Raw genomic sequence first — 18,986 nt, 5'->3', positions numbered from 1 at the left:
GGTCAGGGGAAAAACGGATAGTGAATGCGGGGTCAGGGGAGAGCGGATATAGTGAATGCGGGGTCCGGGGAGAGCGGATATAGTGAATGCAGGGTCCGGGGAGAGCAGATATAGTAAATGCAGGGTCCGGGGAGAGTGGACATAGTGAATGAGGGGTCCGGGAAGAGTGGACATAGTGAATGCGGGGTCCGGGGAGAGAACATATAGTGAATGCAGGGTCCGGGGAGAGCGGATATAGTGAATGTAGGGTCAGGGGAGAGCGGATATAGTGAATGCAGGGTCCGGGGAGAGCGGATATAGTGAATGCAGGGTCCGGGGAGAGCGGATATAGTGAATGCAGGGTCCGGAGAGAGTGGACATAGTGAATGAGGGGTCCGGGGAGAGTGGACATAGTGAATGCGGGGTCCGTGGAGAGTGGACATAGTGAATGCGGGGTCCAGGGAGAGTGGACATAGTGAATGCGGGGTCCAGGGAGAGTGGACATAGTGAATGCGGGGTCCGGGGAGAGCGGATATAGTGAATGCGGGGTCCGGGGAGAGCGGATATAGTGAATGCAGGGTCCGGGGAGAGCGGATATAGTGAATGCAGGGTCCGGGGAGAGCGGATATAGTGAATGCAGGGTCCGGGGAGAGTGGATATAGTGAATGCAGGGTCCAGGGAGAACGAATATAGTGAATTTGGGGTGCGGGGAGAACGGATATAGTGAATGCGTGGTCCGGGGAGAACGGATATTGTGAATGCGGGGTCAGGGGAAAAACGGATATAGTGAATGCGAGGTCAGGGGAGAGCGGATATAGTGAATGCGGGGTCCTGGGAAAGCATAAATAGTGAATGCGGGGTCCAGGGAGAGCGGATATAGTGAATGCAGGGTTCGGGGAGAGCGGATATAGTGAATGCAGGGTTCGGGGTTTAGTAACACTCTTTATTTTGGTATCTGTATAAATAGATGACATTAAAGATGCTCATACATGGGAGAATCTGATCTTAATGCAATGAGTGATCAGAGCATCAAAAAAATCTTTTCATCTGGCGTGCTATTCAGTTCCAGAAGATCTCCCCATTACTGAACATTTGTTACCTAGCGCCATGACGTCCTATGAGTACAGAGCTCTGATCAGCAGAGATAAATAGAATATCAGATGCAATCCTCCCGTCCAATCACTAGCAATGCTGATTCCAGCCTCACACTGTCTGCTGATCCCATTCATGCTCCATACACAAGGAGATGATAGCACAATACGAGTCATGTCAGTGGTATTCTGTGCTCATCCTGTGTATGGAGATATCACCGTCTCTACACATGGAGGACAATATTGGGGGGTCTACTCCATTATAACATTTGTCTTAGAAAATTCTATTTCCTGGAGATTTATAAAGTGATCGAATATAAATGATTCCAATAAAGAGAAATGAGTTCCATCCATGTAGAGAATAGTTCCATTCATTCCTGGGGGGGGGGATTCATCATCTTCTGGTAACATTCTTCTCTTCTACAGATTGGTTGGTAATCACCTGACAGACAGTTCCTGCCCCCACCTGGCATCTGGAATAAGAAATAACCCGACACTGAGGACACTGGGCCTGTCTGGGAACAATCTGGAGGGTCCTCATTTCAGGGATCTGATGGCGGCTCTGACAACAAGCCGGATTGAGGAATTACGGTGAGTATAACAGGACTGACTGAGACAATCATATTCTGGGACAGATTAACATTCAATTGTCTAAATCTTCGGATCTTCTCTAACTCTGTTATCAGCAATAAATTAGACTTTTTCTACATCTGGCCATAAGTGGATCAAATATGGACAGGTTTAGTAAGGACCAGCCGAGATCTGACCCATCTATGGGCAGGCTGGTTGTACTGAAGTTGATCCGTCAATCACATTCAGTACAACCATCCTCTGGGACTTTTTGCATTCGATCACTGCTGGAGGTCTATAGCAACTAACAGTGATCAGTGTTCTGCTGGCAGGGAAGGCTTCCTGTTGGCAGAACACAGTTGTGCGGCAGGAGTGATTCCCCCATCCATTCTGACTGTGTTGATGGGAGGATTGAGCAATTGTCTGTCTTTCCACCCATAGTGGAAGGAAAGAATATTGTATAGTCTGTAGCTTACTTAAAGCTCCCCACACACAGTACAGTCTGATCTTACAATCTTCTTTACCTCCATTGCCTAATTGGATACAAACTGACTGGATACATTGGGTAGGTCCTCATATGATATAAAGTTGTACAAACAGCATAATATCAGATGGTAACATGGTGACCCTATAGACTATAAAATGTAAACATTAAAGTGTTACTAAACCCACAACAGTACAATCAGTCTGTAGATGCAGTAAAGCATGCTTGTGATACTCACTGTGGAACCTAAGGGGTTAATCCTCTGCATTGTGCAAAAAGGCCAATTGATCCTTTCTGCTCTGTTCCTACATTTTGCAAGTGACCGCCTCTTCTTTTCTGAAAAGACAGACTGAACCGTAGGCATGTTGCACATGCTCAGTTTAGTATGTATTGCTAGAGGTTTTTTTTTTTTCTCCTTGGGAGAGTGCATGTTATCAGCACAAGGCCAATCAATGCTGTCCAGACAGAGATCAAGGGTTCTGCATCCTTCTAGAGCAGAAAGAAAACTCCTCCTACAAGCTTAAACCAGTGTTCTACTGCACACTGATAGAATTCAAGAGACTGCTATATACTGCTGATGAGAAAAAGTGTTCAGCAGTTTATATTTACTAAAGTAATTGCATTTCCATGTTGTATGTACTGTAGGAGACCAGATATAGTGAATGCGGGGTCCGAGAAGAGCGAAGATAGTGAATGCTGGGTCCGGGGAGAGCGGATATAGTGAATGCAGGGATTTGTGGAGAGCGGATATAGTGAATGCGGGGTCTAGGGAGAGCAAATATAGTGAATGCAGGGTCCGGGGGGAGCGGATATAGTGAATGCCGGGTCCGGGGAGAGCGGATATAGTGAATGCGGGGTCCAGGGAGATCAAATACAGTGAATGCAGGGTCGGGGGAGAGCAGATATAGTGAATGCTGGGTCCTGGGAGAGCGGACATAGTGAATGCTGGGACCTGGGAGAGCGGATATAGTGAATGCGGGGTCCAGGGACAGCGGATGTAATGAATGCGAGGTCCAGGGAGAGCGAACATAGTGAATGCGGGGTCCAGGGAGAGCGGATTTAGTGAATGCGGGGTCCAGGGAGAGCAAATATAGTGAATGCTGGGTCCAGGGAGAGGGAAGACAGTGAATGCTGGGTCCGGGGAGAGCGAAGGTAGTGAAAGCTGGGTCTGGGGAGAGCGGATATAGTGAATGCAGAGATTTGGGTAGAGTGGATACAGTGAATGCAGAGTCCAGGGAGCGCTAATATAGTGAATTCAAGGTCCTGGGAGAGCGGATATAGTGAATGCGGGGTCCGGGGAGAGCAGACATAATGAATCCGGGGTCCGGGGAGAGCGGATATAGAGAATGCGAGGTCCAGGGAGAGCAAATATAGTGAATGCAGGGTCGGGGGAGAGCGGATATAATGAATGCATGGTCCGGGGAGAGCGGACATAGTGAATGTAAGGTCTGGGGAGAGTAGACATAGTGAATGTGGGGTCCAGAGAGAGCGAATACAGTGAATGCAGGGTCGGGGGAGAGCGGATATAGTGAATGCGGGGACTGGGGATAGCAGACATAGTGAATGTAAGGTCCGGGGAGAGCGAATATAGTGAATGCAGGGTCCGGGGAGAGCGGATATAGTGAATGCAGGGTCCGGGGATTACTGATATATTGAATGCGGGGTCCGGGGAGCACGGATATAGTGAATGCGGGGTCCAGGGAGAACGGATATAGTGAATGCGGGGTCCGGGGAGAACGGATATAGTGAATGCGGGGTCCGGGGAGAACGGATATAGTGAATGCGGGGTCCGGGGAGAACGGATATAGTGAATGCGGGGTCCGGGGAGAACGGATATAGTGATTGCGGGGTCCGGGGAGAACGGATATAGTGATTGCGGGGTCCGGGGAGAACGGATATAGTGAATGCGGGGTCCGGGGAGAACGGATATAGTGAATGCGGGGTCCGGGGAGAGCGGATATAGTGAATGTAGGGTCCGGGGAGAGCGGATATAGTGAATGTAGGGTCCGGGGAGAGCGGATATAGTGAATGTAGGGTCTGGGGAGAGCGGATATAGTGAATGTAGGGTCCGGGGAGAGCGGATATAGTGAATGCTGGGTCCGGGGAGAGCGGATATAGTGAATGCTGGGTCCGGGGAGAGCGGATATAGTGAATGCGGGGTCCGGGGAGAGCGGGTATAGTGAATGCGGGGTCTGGGGAGAGCGGATATAGTGAATGCGGGGTCTGGGGAGAGCGGATATAGTGAATGCGGGGTCCGGGGAGAGCGGATATAGTGAATGCGGGGTCCGGGGAGAGTGGATATAGTGAATGCAGGGTCCCGGGTTTAGTAACACTACATTTATTTTGGTATCTGTATAAATAGATGACATTAAAGATGCTCATACATGGGAGAATCTGATCTTAATGTAATGAGTGATCAGAGCATCAAACAAATTCTTTTCATCTGGCGTGCTATTCAGTTCCGGAAGATCTCCCCATTAATGAACATTTGTTACCTAGCGCCATGACGTCCTATGAGTACAGAGCTCTGATCAGCAGAGATAAATAGAATATCAGATACAATCCTCCCGTCCAATCACTAGCAATGCTGATTCCGGCCTCACACTGTCTGCTATTCCCATTCATGCTCCATACACAAGGAGATGATAGCACAATACGAGTCATGTCAGTGGTATTCTGTGCTCATCCTGTGTATGGAGATATCACCGTCTCTACACATGGAGGACAATATTGGGGGGTCTACTCCATTATAACATTTGTCTTAGAAAATTCTATTTCCTGGAGATTTATAAAGTGATGGAATATAAATGATTCCAATAAAGAGAAATGAGTTCCATCTATGTAGAGAATAGTTCCATTCATTCCTGGGGGAGGGGGGATTAATTTCCTTCTGTTAACATTCTTCTCTTCTTCTACAGATTGTCCTCTAATCACCTGACAGACAGTTCCTGCCTCCACCTGGCATCTGGAATAAGAAATAACCCGACACTGAGGACACTGGGCCTGTCTGATAACAATCTGGGGGGTTCTCATTTCAGGGATCTGATGGCGGCTCTGACAACAAGCCGGATAGAGGAATTACAGTGAGTATAACAGGACTGACTGAGACAATCATATTCTGGGACAGATTAACATTCAGTTGTCTAAATCTTTAGATCATCTCTAATGCAGGCCATAGACGGGTAAAAAACCGGCCTTTTTTTTTCTAAAAAAATGAAAAACCGGTCTGTCGATCAGCCGACGTTACCATCAACGTAAAAAAATCAGTCGATTTTCGTCCCGTCTACGGCCGGCATTTAATTACTTCTGTTCCCTGGAGAGAGCTCCGCTATTATATTTGACATGAAAAAGTCTTGTGGTTGCAACAATATATTAATTTGTATCCATTTCGGATGCAGATGTTTTTATTCGGATACAAATAGATACATTGTTGCAACCGCAATACTTTTTCATGTCAAATATAATAGCGGACTGAAATAATAATTCTTTTCTTTTTTTTTCTTCTCAGATATCTCATAAAATAATTGGCCGATTTGCCCATCATTGACGGGAAAATCGGCCGATTTCTTTTCCTTAACTTTACCGATAAAAAAATTGTGCCAAATACCAGAAAAACGACCGACCCACTAATTGTGCAAAAATCGGCCATTTATTTATCAATTTATGACCCGTCTATGACCTGTATAACTCTGTTATCAGCTATAAATTAGACTTTTTCTACAGCTGGCCATAAGTGGATCAAATATGGACAGGTTTAGTAAGGACCAGCTGAGATCTGACCCATCTATGGGCAGGCTGGTTGTACTGAAGTTGATCCGTCAATCACATTCAGTACAACCGTCCTCTGGGACTTTTTGCATTCGATCACTGCTGGAGGTCTATAGCAGCTAACAGTGATCAGTGTTCTGCTGGCAGGGAAGGCTTCCTGTTGGCAGAACACAGTTGTGCGGCAGGAGTGATTCCCCCATCCATTCTGACTGTGTTGATGGGGGGGATTGAGCAATTGTCTGTCTTTCCACCCGTAGTGGAAGGAAAGAATATTGTATAGTCTGTAGCTTACTTAAAGCTCCCCCCACACAGTACAGTCTGATCTTACAATCTTCTTTACCTCCATTGCCTAATTGGATACAAACTGACTGGATACATTGGGTAGGTCCTCATATGATATAAAGTTGTACAAACAGCATAATATCAGATGGTAACATGGTGACCCTATAGACTATAAAATGTAAACATTAAAGTGTTACTAAACCCACAACAGTACAATCAGTCTGTAGATGCAGTAAAGCATGCTTGTGATACTCACTGTGGAATAAGGGGTTAATCCTCTGCATTTTGCAAAAAGGCTGATTGATCCTTTCTGCTCTGTTCCTCCCCTTTTGCAAGCGACCGCCAATTATTTTCTGATAAGATAGACTGAACCGTAGGCATTTTGCACATGCTCAGTATAGTGTATATTTCTAGTTTTTTTTTTCCTTGGGAGAGTGCATGTGATCAGCACAGGGCCAATCAGCGCTGTCCAGACAGAGATCAGGGGTTCTGCATCTTCCTACAGCAGAAAGAAAACTTCTCCTACAAGCTTTAACCAGTACTTTGCTGGACACTGATAAAAGTAAAAAGACTGCTATGTACTGCTGATGAGAAAAGGTATTTAGCAGTTTATATTTACTAAAATAATTGCATTTCCATGTTGATGGGTTCAGGGAGAGCAGATATATTGAATGCAGGGTCCGGGGAGACCAGATATAGTGAATACAGGCTCCAGGAAGACCAGATATAGTAAACGCGGGGTCCGGGGAGATCACATATAGTGAATGCAGGGTCCGGGGAGAGCGGTTATAGTGAATGCAGGGTCCAGGGAGATTAGATATACTGAATGCAGGTTCAGGGGAGACCAGATATAGTTATTGCAGGGTCTGGGGAAACAAAATATTGTGAATGCGGGGTCCGGGGAGTGCGGATATAGTGAATGCCGAATCCAGGGAGACCAAAGTGAATGCAGTGTCCAGGTAAAGCAGATATAGTGAATGCAGTGTCTGTGGAGACCAGATATGGTGAATGCAAGGTCCGGGGAGAGCGGATATAGTGAATGCGGGGTCCGGAGAAAGCGGATATAGTGAATGCGGAGTCCGGGGAGACCAGATATAGTAAATGCGGTGTCCGGGGAGAGCGGATATAGTGAATGCGGGGTCTGGAGAGAGCGGACATAGTGAATGCGGGGTCCTTGGAGACCAGATATAGTAAATGCGGTGTCCGGGGAGAGCGGATATAGTGAATGCAGTGTCTGGTGAGACAAGATATAGTGAATGCGGGGTCCGGGGAGAGCGGATATAGTGAATGCAGTGTCTGGTGAGACAAGATATAGTGAATGCGGGGTCCAGGGAGTGTGGATATAGTGAATACAGGGTCCGAGGGGGAAAACATATATAGTGAATGCTGGGTCCAGAGTGAATATAGGGTCCGGAGAGAGCGGATATAGTGAATGCGGGTTCTGGGGAGAGCGGACTCAGTGAACGAGGGGTCCTTGGAGACCAGATATAGTGAATGCGGGGTCCCAGGAGAGCGAATATAGTGAATGCGGGGTTCTGGGAGAGCGGATATAGTGAATGCAGGGTCCAGGGAGACCGGATATAGTGATTTCGGGGTCCGGGGAGAGCGGATATAGTGAATACGGGGTCCGGGGAGAGCGGATATAGTGAATGCGGGGTCCGGGGAGAGCGGATATAGTGAATGCGGGGTCCGGGGAGAGCGGATATAGTGAATGCGGGGTCAGGGGAAAGCGGATATAGTGAATTTGGGGTCTGTGGAGACAAGATATCTTAAATGCAGGGTCTGGCGAGTGCGGATATAGTGAATGCAAGGTCCGGGGAGAGCAGATATAGTGAATGCAGGGTCTGGGGAGAGCGGATATAGTGAATGCAGGGTCCGGAGAGAGCGGACATAGTGAATGTGGGGTCCTTGGAGACCAGATATTGTAAATGCGGTGTCCGGGGAGAGCGGATATAGTGAATGCAGTGTCTGGTGAGACAAGATATAGTGAATGCGGGGTCCAGGGAGTGTGGATATAGTGAATACAGGGTCCAAGGGGGAAAACATATATAGTGAATGCTGGGTCCAGAGTGAATATAGAGTCTGGAGAGAGCGGATATAGTGAATGCGGGTTCTGGGGAGAGCGGACTCAGTGAACGAGGGGTCCTTGGAGACCAGATATAGTGAATGCGGGGTCCCAGGAGAGCGGATATAGTGAATGCGGGGTTGTGGGAGAGCGGATATAGTGAATGCAGGGTCCAGGGAGACCGGATATAGTGATTTCAGGGTACGGGGAGAGCGGATATAGTGAATACGGGGTCCGGGGAGAGCGGATATAGTGAATGCCGGGTCCGGGGAGAGCGGATATAGTGAATGCGGGGTCAGGGGAGAGCGGATATAGTGAATGCGGGGTCTGGGAAGAGCAGATATAGTGAATGCAGGGTTCGGGGAGAGCTGATATAGTGAATGCAGGGTACGAGAAGAGCGGATATAGTGAATGTGGGGTCCAGGGAGAGCGGATATAGTGAATGCGGTTTCCTGGGAGAGCGGATATAGTGAATGCGGGGTCTGGAGAGAGCGGATATAGTGAATGCGGGGTCTGGGGAGAGCGGATATAGTGAATGCGGGGTCTGGGGAGAGCGGATATAGTGAATGCGGGGTCTGGGGAGAGCGGATATAGTGAATGCGGGGTCTGGGGAGAGCGGATATAGTGAATGCGGGGTCTGGGGAGAGCGGATATAGTGAATGCAGGGTCTGGAGAGACCAGATATCTTGAATGCAGGGTCCGGGGACTCCGGATATAGTGAATGCAAGGTCTGGGGAGAGCGGATATAGTGAATACGGGGTCCGGAGAGATCGGATATAGTGAAGCAGGGTCCAGGTAGAGTGGATATAGTGAATGCAGGGTCCAGGAACTGTCGATATATAGTGAATGCCGGGTCCAGGGGGACCGGATATAGTGAAAGCGGAGTCCAGGGAGAGCAGATATAGTGAATTAGGGGTCCGGGGAGTCCGTATATAGTGAATGCAGTGTCCGGGTGCAGTGAATATAGTGAATGCAGGGTCCGGGGAGAGCAGATATAGTGAATGCAAGGTCCGGGGAGAGCAGACATAGTAAACGCGGGGTCCTTGGAGACCAGATATAGTAAATGCTGGGTCCGGGGAGAGCGGATATAGTGAATGCAGGGTCAGGGAGATCGGATATAGTGAATACAGGGCCGAGGGGGTAACATATATAGTGAATGCAGGGTCCAGTGAAACCAGATATAGTGAATGCAGGGTCCTGGGAGAGCGGATATAGTGAATGCGGTGACCTGGAAGAGTAGATATAGTAAATGCGGGGACCTGGGAGAGCGGATACCGTGAATGCCGGGACCTGGGAGAGCGGATACCGTGAATGCGGGGACCTGGGAGAGCGGATACCGTGAATGCGGGGACCTGGGAGAGCGGATACAGTGAATGCGGGGACCTGGGAGAGCGAATATAGTGATTGCGGGGTACAGGGAGTGCGGATATAGTGAATGCGGGGTCCGGGGACAGCGCATATAGTGAATGCGCGGTCCGGGAAGATCGAATGTAGTGAATGCGGGGTCCGGGGAGAGCGAATGTAGTGAATGCGGGGTCCGGGGAGAGCGAATGTAGTGAATGCGGGGTCCGGGGAGAGCGAATGTAGTGAATGCGGGGTCCGGGGAGAGCGAATGTAGTGAATGCGGGGTCCGGGGAGAGCGGATATAGTAAATGCGGGGTCCGGGGAGGCCAAATGTAGTGAATGCGTGGTCCGGGGAGGCCAAATGTAGTGAATGCCGGGTCCGAGGAGACCGGACAAAGTGCATGCAGTGTCCGGGTAAAGCAGATAGAGTGAATGCAGGGTCTGTGGAGACCAGATATGGTGAATGCAAGGTCCAGGGAGAGCGGATATAGTGAATGCGGGGTCCAGGAGATCGGAAATAGTGAAGGTAGGGTCCAGGTAGAGTGGATATAGTGAAGGCAGGGTCCAGGGAGAGTGGCTATAGTGAACGCAGGGTCCAGGGAAACCAGTTAAAGTGAATATCGGGTCCAGGGGGACCTGATATAGTGAATGCGGAGTCCTGGGAGAGCAGATATAGTGAATGTGGGGTCCAGGGAGTCCGTATATCGTGAATGCAGTGTCTGGGTGGAGTGAATAAAGTGAATGCAGGATCTGGAGAGACCAGATATCTTGAATGCAGGCTCCGGGGACTCCGGATATAGTGAATGCAAGGTCTGGGGAGAGCGGATATAGTGAATACGGGGTCCGGGGAGATCGGATATAGTGAAGCAGGGTCCAGGTAGAGTGGATATAATGAATGCAGGGTCCAGGGACTGTCGATATATAGTTAATGCAGGGTCCTAGGAGAGCGGATATAGTGAATGCCGGGTCCAGGGGGACCGGATATAGTGAAAGCGGAGTCCAGGGAGAGCGGATATAGTGAATTAGGGGTTCGGGGAGTCCGTATATAGTGAATGCAGTGTCCGGGTGGAGTGAATATAGTGAATGCAGGGTCCGGGGAGTCCGAATATAGTGAATGCAAGGTCTGCGGAGAGCAGATATAGTGAATGTGGGGTCCGGGGAGAGCAGATATAGTGAATGTGGGGTCCGGGGAGAGCAGATATAGTGAATGCGGAGTCCAGGGAGAACGGATATAGTGAATACAGGGTCTGTGGAGACCAGATATCTTGAATGCATGGTCCGGGGAGTCTGGATATAGTGAATATAGGGTCTGGGGAGAGCAGACATAGTGAACGCGGTGTCCTTGGAGACCGGATATAGCAAATACAGGGTCCGGGGAGAGCGGATATAGTGAATGCAGGGTCAGGGGAGACCGAATATAGTGAATGCGGGGTCCGGGGAGATCGGATATAGTGAATGTGGGGTCCGGGGAGATCGGATATAGTGAATGCCGGGTCCGGGGAGAACGGATATAGTGAATGCGGAGTCCAGGGAGAGCGGATATAGTGAATTAGGGGTTCGGGGAGTCCGTATATAGTGAATGCAGTGTCCGGGTGGAGTGAATATAGTGAATGCAGGGTCCGGGGAGTCCGAATATAGTGAATGCAAGGTCTGCGGAGAGCAGATATAGTGAATGTGGGGTCCGGGGAGAGCAGATATAGTGAATGTGGGGTCCGGGGAGAGCAGATATAGTGAATGCGGAGTCCAGGGAGAACGGATATAGTGAATACAGGGTCTGTGGAGACCAGATATCTTGAATGCATGGTCCAGGGAGTCTGGATATAGTGAATATAGGGTCTGGGGAGAGCAGACATAGTGAACGCGGTGTCCTTGGAGACCGGATATAGCAAATACAGGGTCCGGGGAGAGCGGATATAGTGAATGCAGGGTCAGGGGAGACCGAATATAGTGAATGCGGGGTCCGGGGAGATCGGATATAGTGAATGTGGGGTCCGGGGAGATCGGATATAGTGAATGCCGGGTCCGGGGAGAACGGATATAGTGAATGCGGGGTACGGGGAGAACGGATATAGTGAATGCGGGGTCCGGGGAGAACGGATATAGTGAATGCGGGGTCCGGGGAGAACGGATATAGTGAATGCGGGGTCCGGGGAGAGCGGATATATTGAATGTGGGGTTCGGGGAATGCAGATATATTGAATGCGGGTCCTGGAGACCAGATATAGTGAATGCAGGGTCCGGGGAGATCGGATATAGTGAATGCGGGGTACAGGAAGAACGGATATAGTGAATGCGGGGTACGGGAAGAGCGGATATAGTGAATGCGGGGTCCAGGGAGAGCAGATATAGTGAATGCAGGGTCCGGAGTTTAGTAACACTACATATACTTTGGTATCTGTATAAATAGATGACATTAAAGATGCTCATACATGGGAGAATCTGAACTTAATGTAATGAGTGATCAGAACATCAAACAAATTCGCTTCATCTGGCGTGCTATTCAGTTCCAGAAGATCTCCCCATTACTGAACATTTGTTACCTAGCGCCATGACGTCCTATGAGTACAGAGCTCTGATCAGCAGAGAGAAATAGAATATCAGATACAATCCTCCCGTCCAATCACTAGCAATGCTGATTCCGGCCTCACACTGTCTGCTGATCCCATTCATGTTCCATACACAAGGAGATGATAGCACAATACGAGTCATGTCAGTGGTATTCTGTGCTCATCCTGTGTATGGAGATATCACCGTCTCTACACATGGAGGACAATATTGGGGGGTCTACTCCATTATAACATTTGTCTTATAAAATTCTATTTCCTGGATTTATAAAGTGATGGAATATAAATGATTCCAATAAAGAGAAATGAGTTCCATCCATGTAGAGAATAGTTCCATTCATTCCTGGGGGGGGGGGGGGGAATTCATTTCCTTCTGGTAACATTCTTCTCTTCTACAGATTGGATCAGAATCACCTGACAGACAGTTCCTGCCTCCACCTGGCATCTGGAATAAGAGCTAACCCAACACTGAGGGCACTGGGCCTGTCATATAACAGTCTGGAGGGTCCTCATTTCAGGGATCTGATGGCGGCTCTGACAACAAGCCGGATAGAGGGATTACAGTGAGTATAACAGGACTGACTGAGACAATCATATTCTGGGACAGATTCCATTGAAAACTCCGAGACCTCTATGCCTGGCCTGAACAGAGCAGAGACAATCACTGCAGACATTTTTCCATCAGATAATTGAACTCACCAAACACTTTGCAATCATGAATATTTTTCTTGTATGCAGGACGTTCCGGCAAACTATACAATGTGGAAGAATTCGGTATATTTAGAGATATAGAGTAAAATTTCTGCCTCATTTCAGTGCCTGTCTTGCAGAAAGGATAGCAAGAAATTACAATGAAAGAAAAAAAATGACATCATCCAGACATAGGGGAGGATACAAAAAAAATTAGTGCATTAAAAACAGTGACCATAGACAATACACGAACAAAACTGAGCTGCATGGTCGAGTTGCTAGAAAGAAGTCTTTAGTGTGCCAATGCCACAAAAAAGTCTGGTTACAATTCGCCTAATGAGCCAATGAGAAGAGGGCAAGGCCAAGCCGCGGCTCTGTCTGTCTTATGGACACAGAGAGCAGGTCTTGGGAGCGAGCACGCACCAGTGCCCCTATAGCAAATGGCTTTCTATTGGGGGCACTGGTCAAGGGGGAGGAGCACCAGTGGGGGACCCCAGAAGAGGAGGATTGGATTGCACACAGCAGTATAACATCTTTTTTGGGGTTTCTCTTTTTTTAATTTGTACCACTTTAACACACTTCCTGTCCTAGGATGACAACACTCACTGACTGCACTGTGTGTAGGAAAACAGTATTGTCACCCAAGCCTACACAACTGATTTGGGCTACAAACATCTTCTGTCTACATCTTCATTATGGGGGGGTGGAAATTATTCATTTACAGACACTTTCTTGTAAGGAAATTACTATTGTTTGTTTGCTTATCAGAAGAGTAGAAAGACAAAGCATTTCTGGAAGGATCAGCTTGTTACAGAAAGTACATAAATAAATTCACTTCAACTAATGCAGCCACCACATTTGGGCTTCATTCAAATCTGAGTGTAGCGGTTTTCAGCGTTTTTACAGCAAATTTTGTGCGTTTATTATTAGTACTAATAATAATAATAATAAAAAATAAACACCTACATACAAATAAAAATACATTATTAATAATAATGATAAATACACAAATAAAAATAATCATAAAGACTATGTAACAATTAAATAATAATTAACCCATAACCCCCTAACCCTAAAAAAATAAAAAGATTTTATTATTATTAATGTATTTTTTGGTTTAGGTGATTATAACATTAATAAAAATTATTATTAATTATCATTATTATAAACACATGAAAAATACATTATTATTAATAAGAATAATTCATTTCATATATTTATTTTAAGGTTAAGGGTTAATTCTTATTTATTTAGTTAGTTTTTTATTTATCATGGTTTTTTTGTTTATATGTGTACTTATTTTATTTATTTACATTTACTTAATCATATATTTTTACTTTTTTTTGTTTACATTTTTTCATTTGAGCCGAAAATCGCACAAAAAAGTGTGAAAGCTTGCAAAAATGCGCCAATTGCACGTTTCTATTCTTTTCTATGGGAATAAAAACATGCCAAAGATGTGCAAATCTGACCAATCTGAGCTACAAAAATAGCTCCAAAACCTTTTTGTGCTTCAGCCGTTCTGCTTCAGGCGACTTGGAGTGGAGATGTGAACCATCTCCATAGAGGAATATTGATTTTTTTCCCCCCCTGAGCGTTTTTGAGCTTCGAACTTCGCGCTGCAAAACGCTCAAGAATGGGGCCTTAAAGACTGGTAAGCTGCAATATGTCACAGTTTTGCTCTTGGATATAGATATAATTTAACTCCTTCCCTGCTGCAGGGACCCCAAAACAACCTACAAAAGCTGACGACCTGTAGAATATAAACATGGTAGTTACACATTTTTGTTACATTATATTACGGTAACTGTTTTTCAAAGCTATGTTTTCAGTAAAAAAAAAAAAAAAATACATTCAAATTACATTTACTGCATCCTAACATAAAGTGTGCCCATCAGAGTGCCATTTACCATGAAATGTGCCCATCGGTGTGCCTCTGAGAATCTTTTTTGAAGTAGAAACACACCCTACCTTGAGGGCAGACAGGGAGCAGGAGCCGGAAGAGGTAGCGAGCTGCAGGGGGCGGAGAATCTTGGTGAGGGCGGAGAGGCGCCCGCATGACGTCACATCGTACCCTGCGGGCAAAAAAGGAGCAGGAGAGATGCCGAGCCACAGGGGGCACACATGACGTCATTGGTTGCTGGAATGTCCACGGTCCCAGCAACCAATGACTGCTGAGAGGCGGGAATATGACACTTTAGTTTGGTGGGCTGATGGTCCAGACAGGAGCATTGCTTGGTTGGTGTCCGGACCGCGGTCCGCCATTTAATGATGGCTGCTTTATATCCTCTCTTCTAGGATCGTGAACAATTCTTTGTCACGTGAAACTGAAAGGGAACTGAAAAATCTGAAATCCCTCCGACCAGAACTGAAAGTTTATACATGATGAATCCAAAGGAAGAACCTCTGCTACAGCTGTGAATGGGACATTGCTCGGGATGACGAGAATAAGATTTCGATACGAATAACCTGACCCAAGAGGGGAATGAAACATCAAAGAGGAACTAATACACCCAGGAAAGGATGGGGGAGGGCTTTGTAACTGTTTTGTTCCCAATACTACTGAACATGAAGGGGTGACACTCCAGTCAGCCATGAACATTTTCCCCATAAAGTGACTTGGGAGACACGAATAAATCTGTGAAAAGTGTGGCGACATTTGTATTTGGAGTCAATACTTTGTAGGACCCCCTTTGGCTGCAATTCCAGCTGCAAGTCTTTTTGGGGATGTCTCTTTGCACATCTAGAGAGGGACATTTCTGCCCATTCTTCTTTGCAGAATCCCTCAACCTCTGTCAGGTTGGATGGAGAGCATCTGGGAACAACAATTTTCAGGTCTGGCCACAGATTGTCCATTAGATTTAGGTCTGGACTGTGACTGGGCCATTCTAACACATGAAGATGCTTTGATCTGAACCATTCCATTGTAGCTCTGGCCGGATGTTTCGGGTCGTTGTCCTGCTGGAAGGTAAACCTCCGCCCCCGTCTCAAGTTTTTTGCAGACTCCTTCTAATATTGTTCTGTATTTGGCTCTATCCACCTCCCCATGAACTTTGACCAACTTCCCTGTCCCTGCTGAAGAAAAGCATCCCCACAACATGATGCTGCCACCACCATGTGGTGTGTTCAGGGTGATGTATATTGTTAGTTTTGCTTTTAGGCCAAAAAGTAGAATTTTGGTCTCCTCTGACCAGAGCCCCTTCTTCCACATATTTGCTGTGTCCCCCACATGGCTTCTCACAAATTGCAAACGGGACTTCTTATGGCTTTCTTCCAACAATGACTTTCTTCTTTGCACTCTTCCATAAAGGCCAGATTTGTGGAGTGCACGACTAATAGTTGTCCTGTGGACCGATTCTCCCACCTGAGCTGTGGATATCTGCAGCTCCTCCAGAGTTCCCATGGGCCTCTTGGCTGCTTCTCTGATGAATGCTCTCCTTGGCTGGCCTGTCAGTTTAGGTGGACGGCCATGTCTTGGTAGGTTTGCAGTTGTGCCGTACTCTTTCCATTTTCGGATGATAGCTTGAACAGTGCTCCATGAGATGGTCAAAGCTTGAGATATCTTTTTATAACCTAACCCTGCTTTACACTTCACTACCACTTTATCCCTGACCTGTCTGGTGTGTTCCTTAGCCTTCATGATGCTCTTTGTTCTCTAATGTTCTCTTAACAAACCTCTGAGGGCTTCACAGGACATACTGAGATCACATGACACACAGAGGAACTCTATTTACTAACTAGGTGGCTTCTGAAGGCGATTGGTTCCACTAGATTTTAGTTAGGGCTATCAGAGTAAAGGGGTCAGAATACAAATACACGCCATACTTTTCAGATATTTATTTGTAAAACATTTTGTAAATCATTTATCACTTTCCTGCCACTTCACAATTATGTGCTACTTTGTGTCGGTCTATCACAGAAAATCCCAATAAAACACAGACGATTTTGGTTGTAACATGACATGTGGAACATTTCAAGGGGTATGAATACTTTTTCAAGGCACTGTATATTCACAGCTCTGTAGTAAACAAGACATTGACACTTTGATTAGTCTGCCAGAGAGGGAAAAATGAGAAACATTTCTAATCAAATATTTAGATGTAATAGTTCAGATTTACTTGTCATAAGAGAAGCAGAAACATCTTCAGATCGGAATGTTATCTTCATTTGAATATAATACATAAATAAAGCAAATATTTGTACAAGCGCTTTACTTTTTCTTTCATTTCATCTTATTTAAAGTATCCAAGGAAGAGAAAGCTGATTTAGGGCCGAATCACAGCAGTGCAGGAAATGCAAATTTCTGTGTGTGTTTTCCACACCGCAGAGGAATACGCTGCCTTTGCTGGACACATGCAGATGACAATAAATGTTAATGCATCTAGAAAATGTGTACATTTTGCAGCCACCAAATCGCACAGTACTACAGTATTATACAATTTGGTGCAGCACATTTTTTAATGTAGCTCCCTCCTTGTCAGCTAGGGGGAGCTCTAGCTCCAATTGTTAGTGAGTAGGGCTGAGTAGCAGCCTGGGTGATAGTCAGAGGGAGGTCAACTTTTGCTCAGGGCTGAGAGGCTCTGAAGACCAGCTTTCTGAAGCTTCCCCCTGCACTATAACTTTGGAGGAAGATCTAGAAGCAGTGGGTGGAGGTGAGGAGTGGCTGGTCTGTAGTCTTAGAGGATCTTGGCCAATCCCCGACAGGAGGCATGGCAAGGGGTCAGGACATCCTTTAAGAGTAACTGAGCCTGCTCAGCAGCAGGGGAGTTCGGCTGGAAGATGGAGACGTGAGATTGGAGAGGAGGAGCCTGGGAGGGGGCTCAGATGGGGAAGGGCTATCCTACAGGCAGAGGAGCTTGAAGGAAGCAAAGCTTGGGACTTCACCAGCCCCCAGAAACAGGACCACCTATGCAACAGGAAAGGAGCGGCCCAACTAGAAGGCCCGGTAGCAGCCAGTAACCCACCAGCGGCACAGGAGAAGGACTGAGTGAGTAAACTTGCACCCCTGGGCCAGTGAGGGGAAAGATGCACTCTGCTGGGAAACTAGATTAGCTTTTCACCTGGGACTGTTTCACACTGCAGTGGCATCGCAGGCACTGGAACCTACCCAGGGATTCACCCAGTACAGCTGGATGAGGAGAGGATTCATCTGGGGTCTGGGGATGTACAACAGGAGATGCTGGCTAGCACTCCAGAAGAAAATGTTGGTGTAAAGGCTTGTACATAAATTATAAATAAATAAGTGATGTAGTGCTGCTAAATAATAGCTACAAAAATAAAAGAGTGACATAACTGAATAAATCGTCCATAATGAGTCCATATATGTAAAATCAATTTGTAATAAAGATTCTTCCATAATTCATGTGTTTTCTTCTTGTGCTGATATCCCCAAACACCATCCAGTAGAATAGTGCCCATAACACACAGTGCCACCTCAGTGCTCACAGAACTCTCACCTCAGAGCACATGGAAATGCACTTTATAATATCCAATAGGAAAATGGATTCTTCACTTATTCAATCCACAGCCATGTGATAGAAATCAAACACCTTTCAGCTTTCCATAGATTGTCAAACCAGAGCTAAGGATCGGTCCCTTTACGGGTGATGGAGGTCACACATTCCTATCCTTTAAAGGGAACAAAGGCGGCTCCCATGGTGCAGGATGTATGAATATAAAATGTATTAAGAAGCAGTAATACACTCACATGTAGGAAATGAATGAAATGCCATCAAATCATCAGATGCCGGCTTCACTTGTTGTCAGCTGAACTCACTATTCATGTCTGCCCAGAGCCAAGTGTCTACACAGAAATTATTTTGGGATTGAAGATCGACTTATTCCTTAAATTGGTGTGTAAATACCGACACTCGTCCTGCTTCTCATTAGATCCTGTTTTATATGGGGCGAATTTCAATCCTCATTCTAAAACGTTCAGTTCGTCCTCAGTGACCTCCACATCACTCAGTTTACACATGCCAACTTCAACCTCTCTTTTCCTTTTTCCTCTTCCCCCCTCCTTTTCTTTCTCCATTTCTCATATAGGGGCCTGTTGCTGACATCTGGGGATCTGATCTCCAACCCCCTCTTCCTCTTCCTGGTTGGAAAAATGGGGCTCCCCTCCCCCTGAAGTAAGGACCCCCTCCACG

At 46.7% G+C, this 18,986-nt stretch overlaps 1 protein-coding gene across 1 annotated transcript; it reads left to right on the top strand.

The window, feature by feature from the left end:
* The first annotated feature begins 1,623 nt into the window (after positions 1-1,623).
* LOC149439085 (ribonuclease inhibitor-like) lies at positions 1,624-17,044 on the top strand. Its single transcript, XM_089659497.1, has 4 exons — positions 1,624-1,661; positions 5,043-5,207; positions 12,546-12,710; positions 15,136-17,044. The coding sequence occupies exons 1-4, from the start codon at positions 1,624-1,626 to the stop codon at positions 15,221-15,223; spliced, it is 456 nt and encodes a 151-aa protein (XP_089515623.1). The 3' UTR covers positions 15,224-17,044.
* The last annotated feature ends 1,942 nt before the right edge of the window (positions 17,045-18,986 follow it).

This window comes from Staurois parvus, unplaced genomic scaffold, assembly GCF_062004578.1.
Source record: "Staurois parvus isolate SC_StPar_1 unplaced genomic scaffold, SC_StPar_1.0 ptg001161l, whole genome shotgun sequence".
In the NCBI taxonomy this organism is placed as follows: Eukaryota; Metazoa; Chordata; class Amphibia; order Anura; family Ranidae; genus Staurois; species Staurois parvus.
Note: the sequence above shows the minus strand (reverse complement) of the source record. Positions and strands in the feature narration are given on the sequence as shown.

What these genes read in the sequence shown, in the direction of transcription:
- LOC149439085 (XM_089659497.1), top strand. Translation starts at nt 1,624, where the DNA reads ATGGCGGCTCTGACAACAAGCCGGATTGAGGAATTACG. An exon ending in AGCCGGATAGAGGAATTACA is followed by an intron (nt 5,208 to 12,545) that starts GTGAGTATAACA and finishes TCTCTTCTACAG; the next exon opens with ATTGGATCAGAATCACCTGA. An exon ending in AGCCGGATAGAGGGATTACA is followed by an intron (nt 12,711 to 15,135) that starts GTGAGTATAACA and finishes CCTCTCTTCTAG; the next exon opens with GATCGTGAACAATTCTTTGT.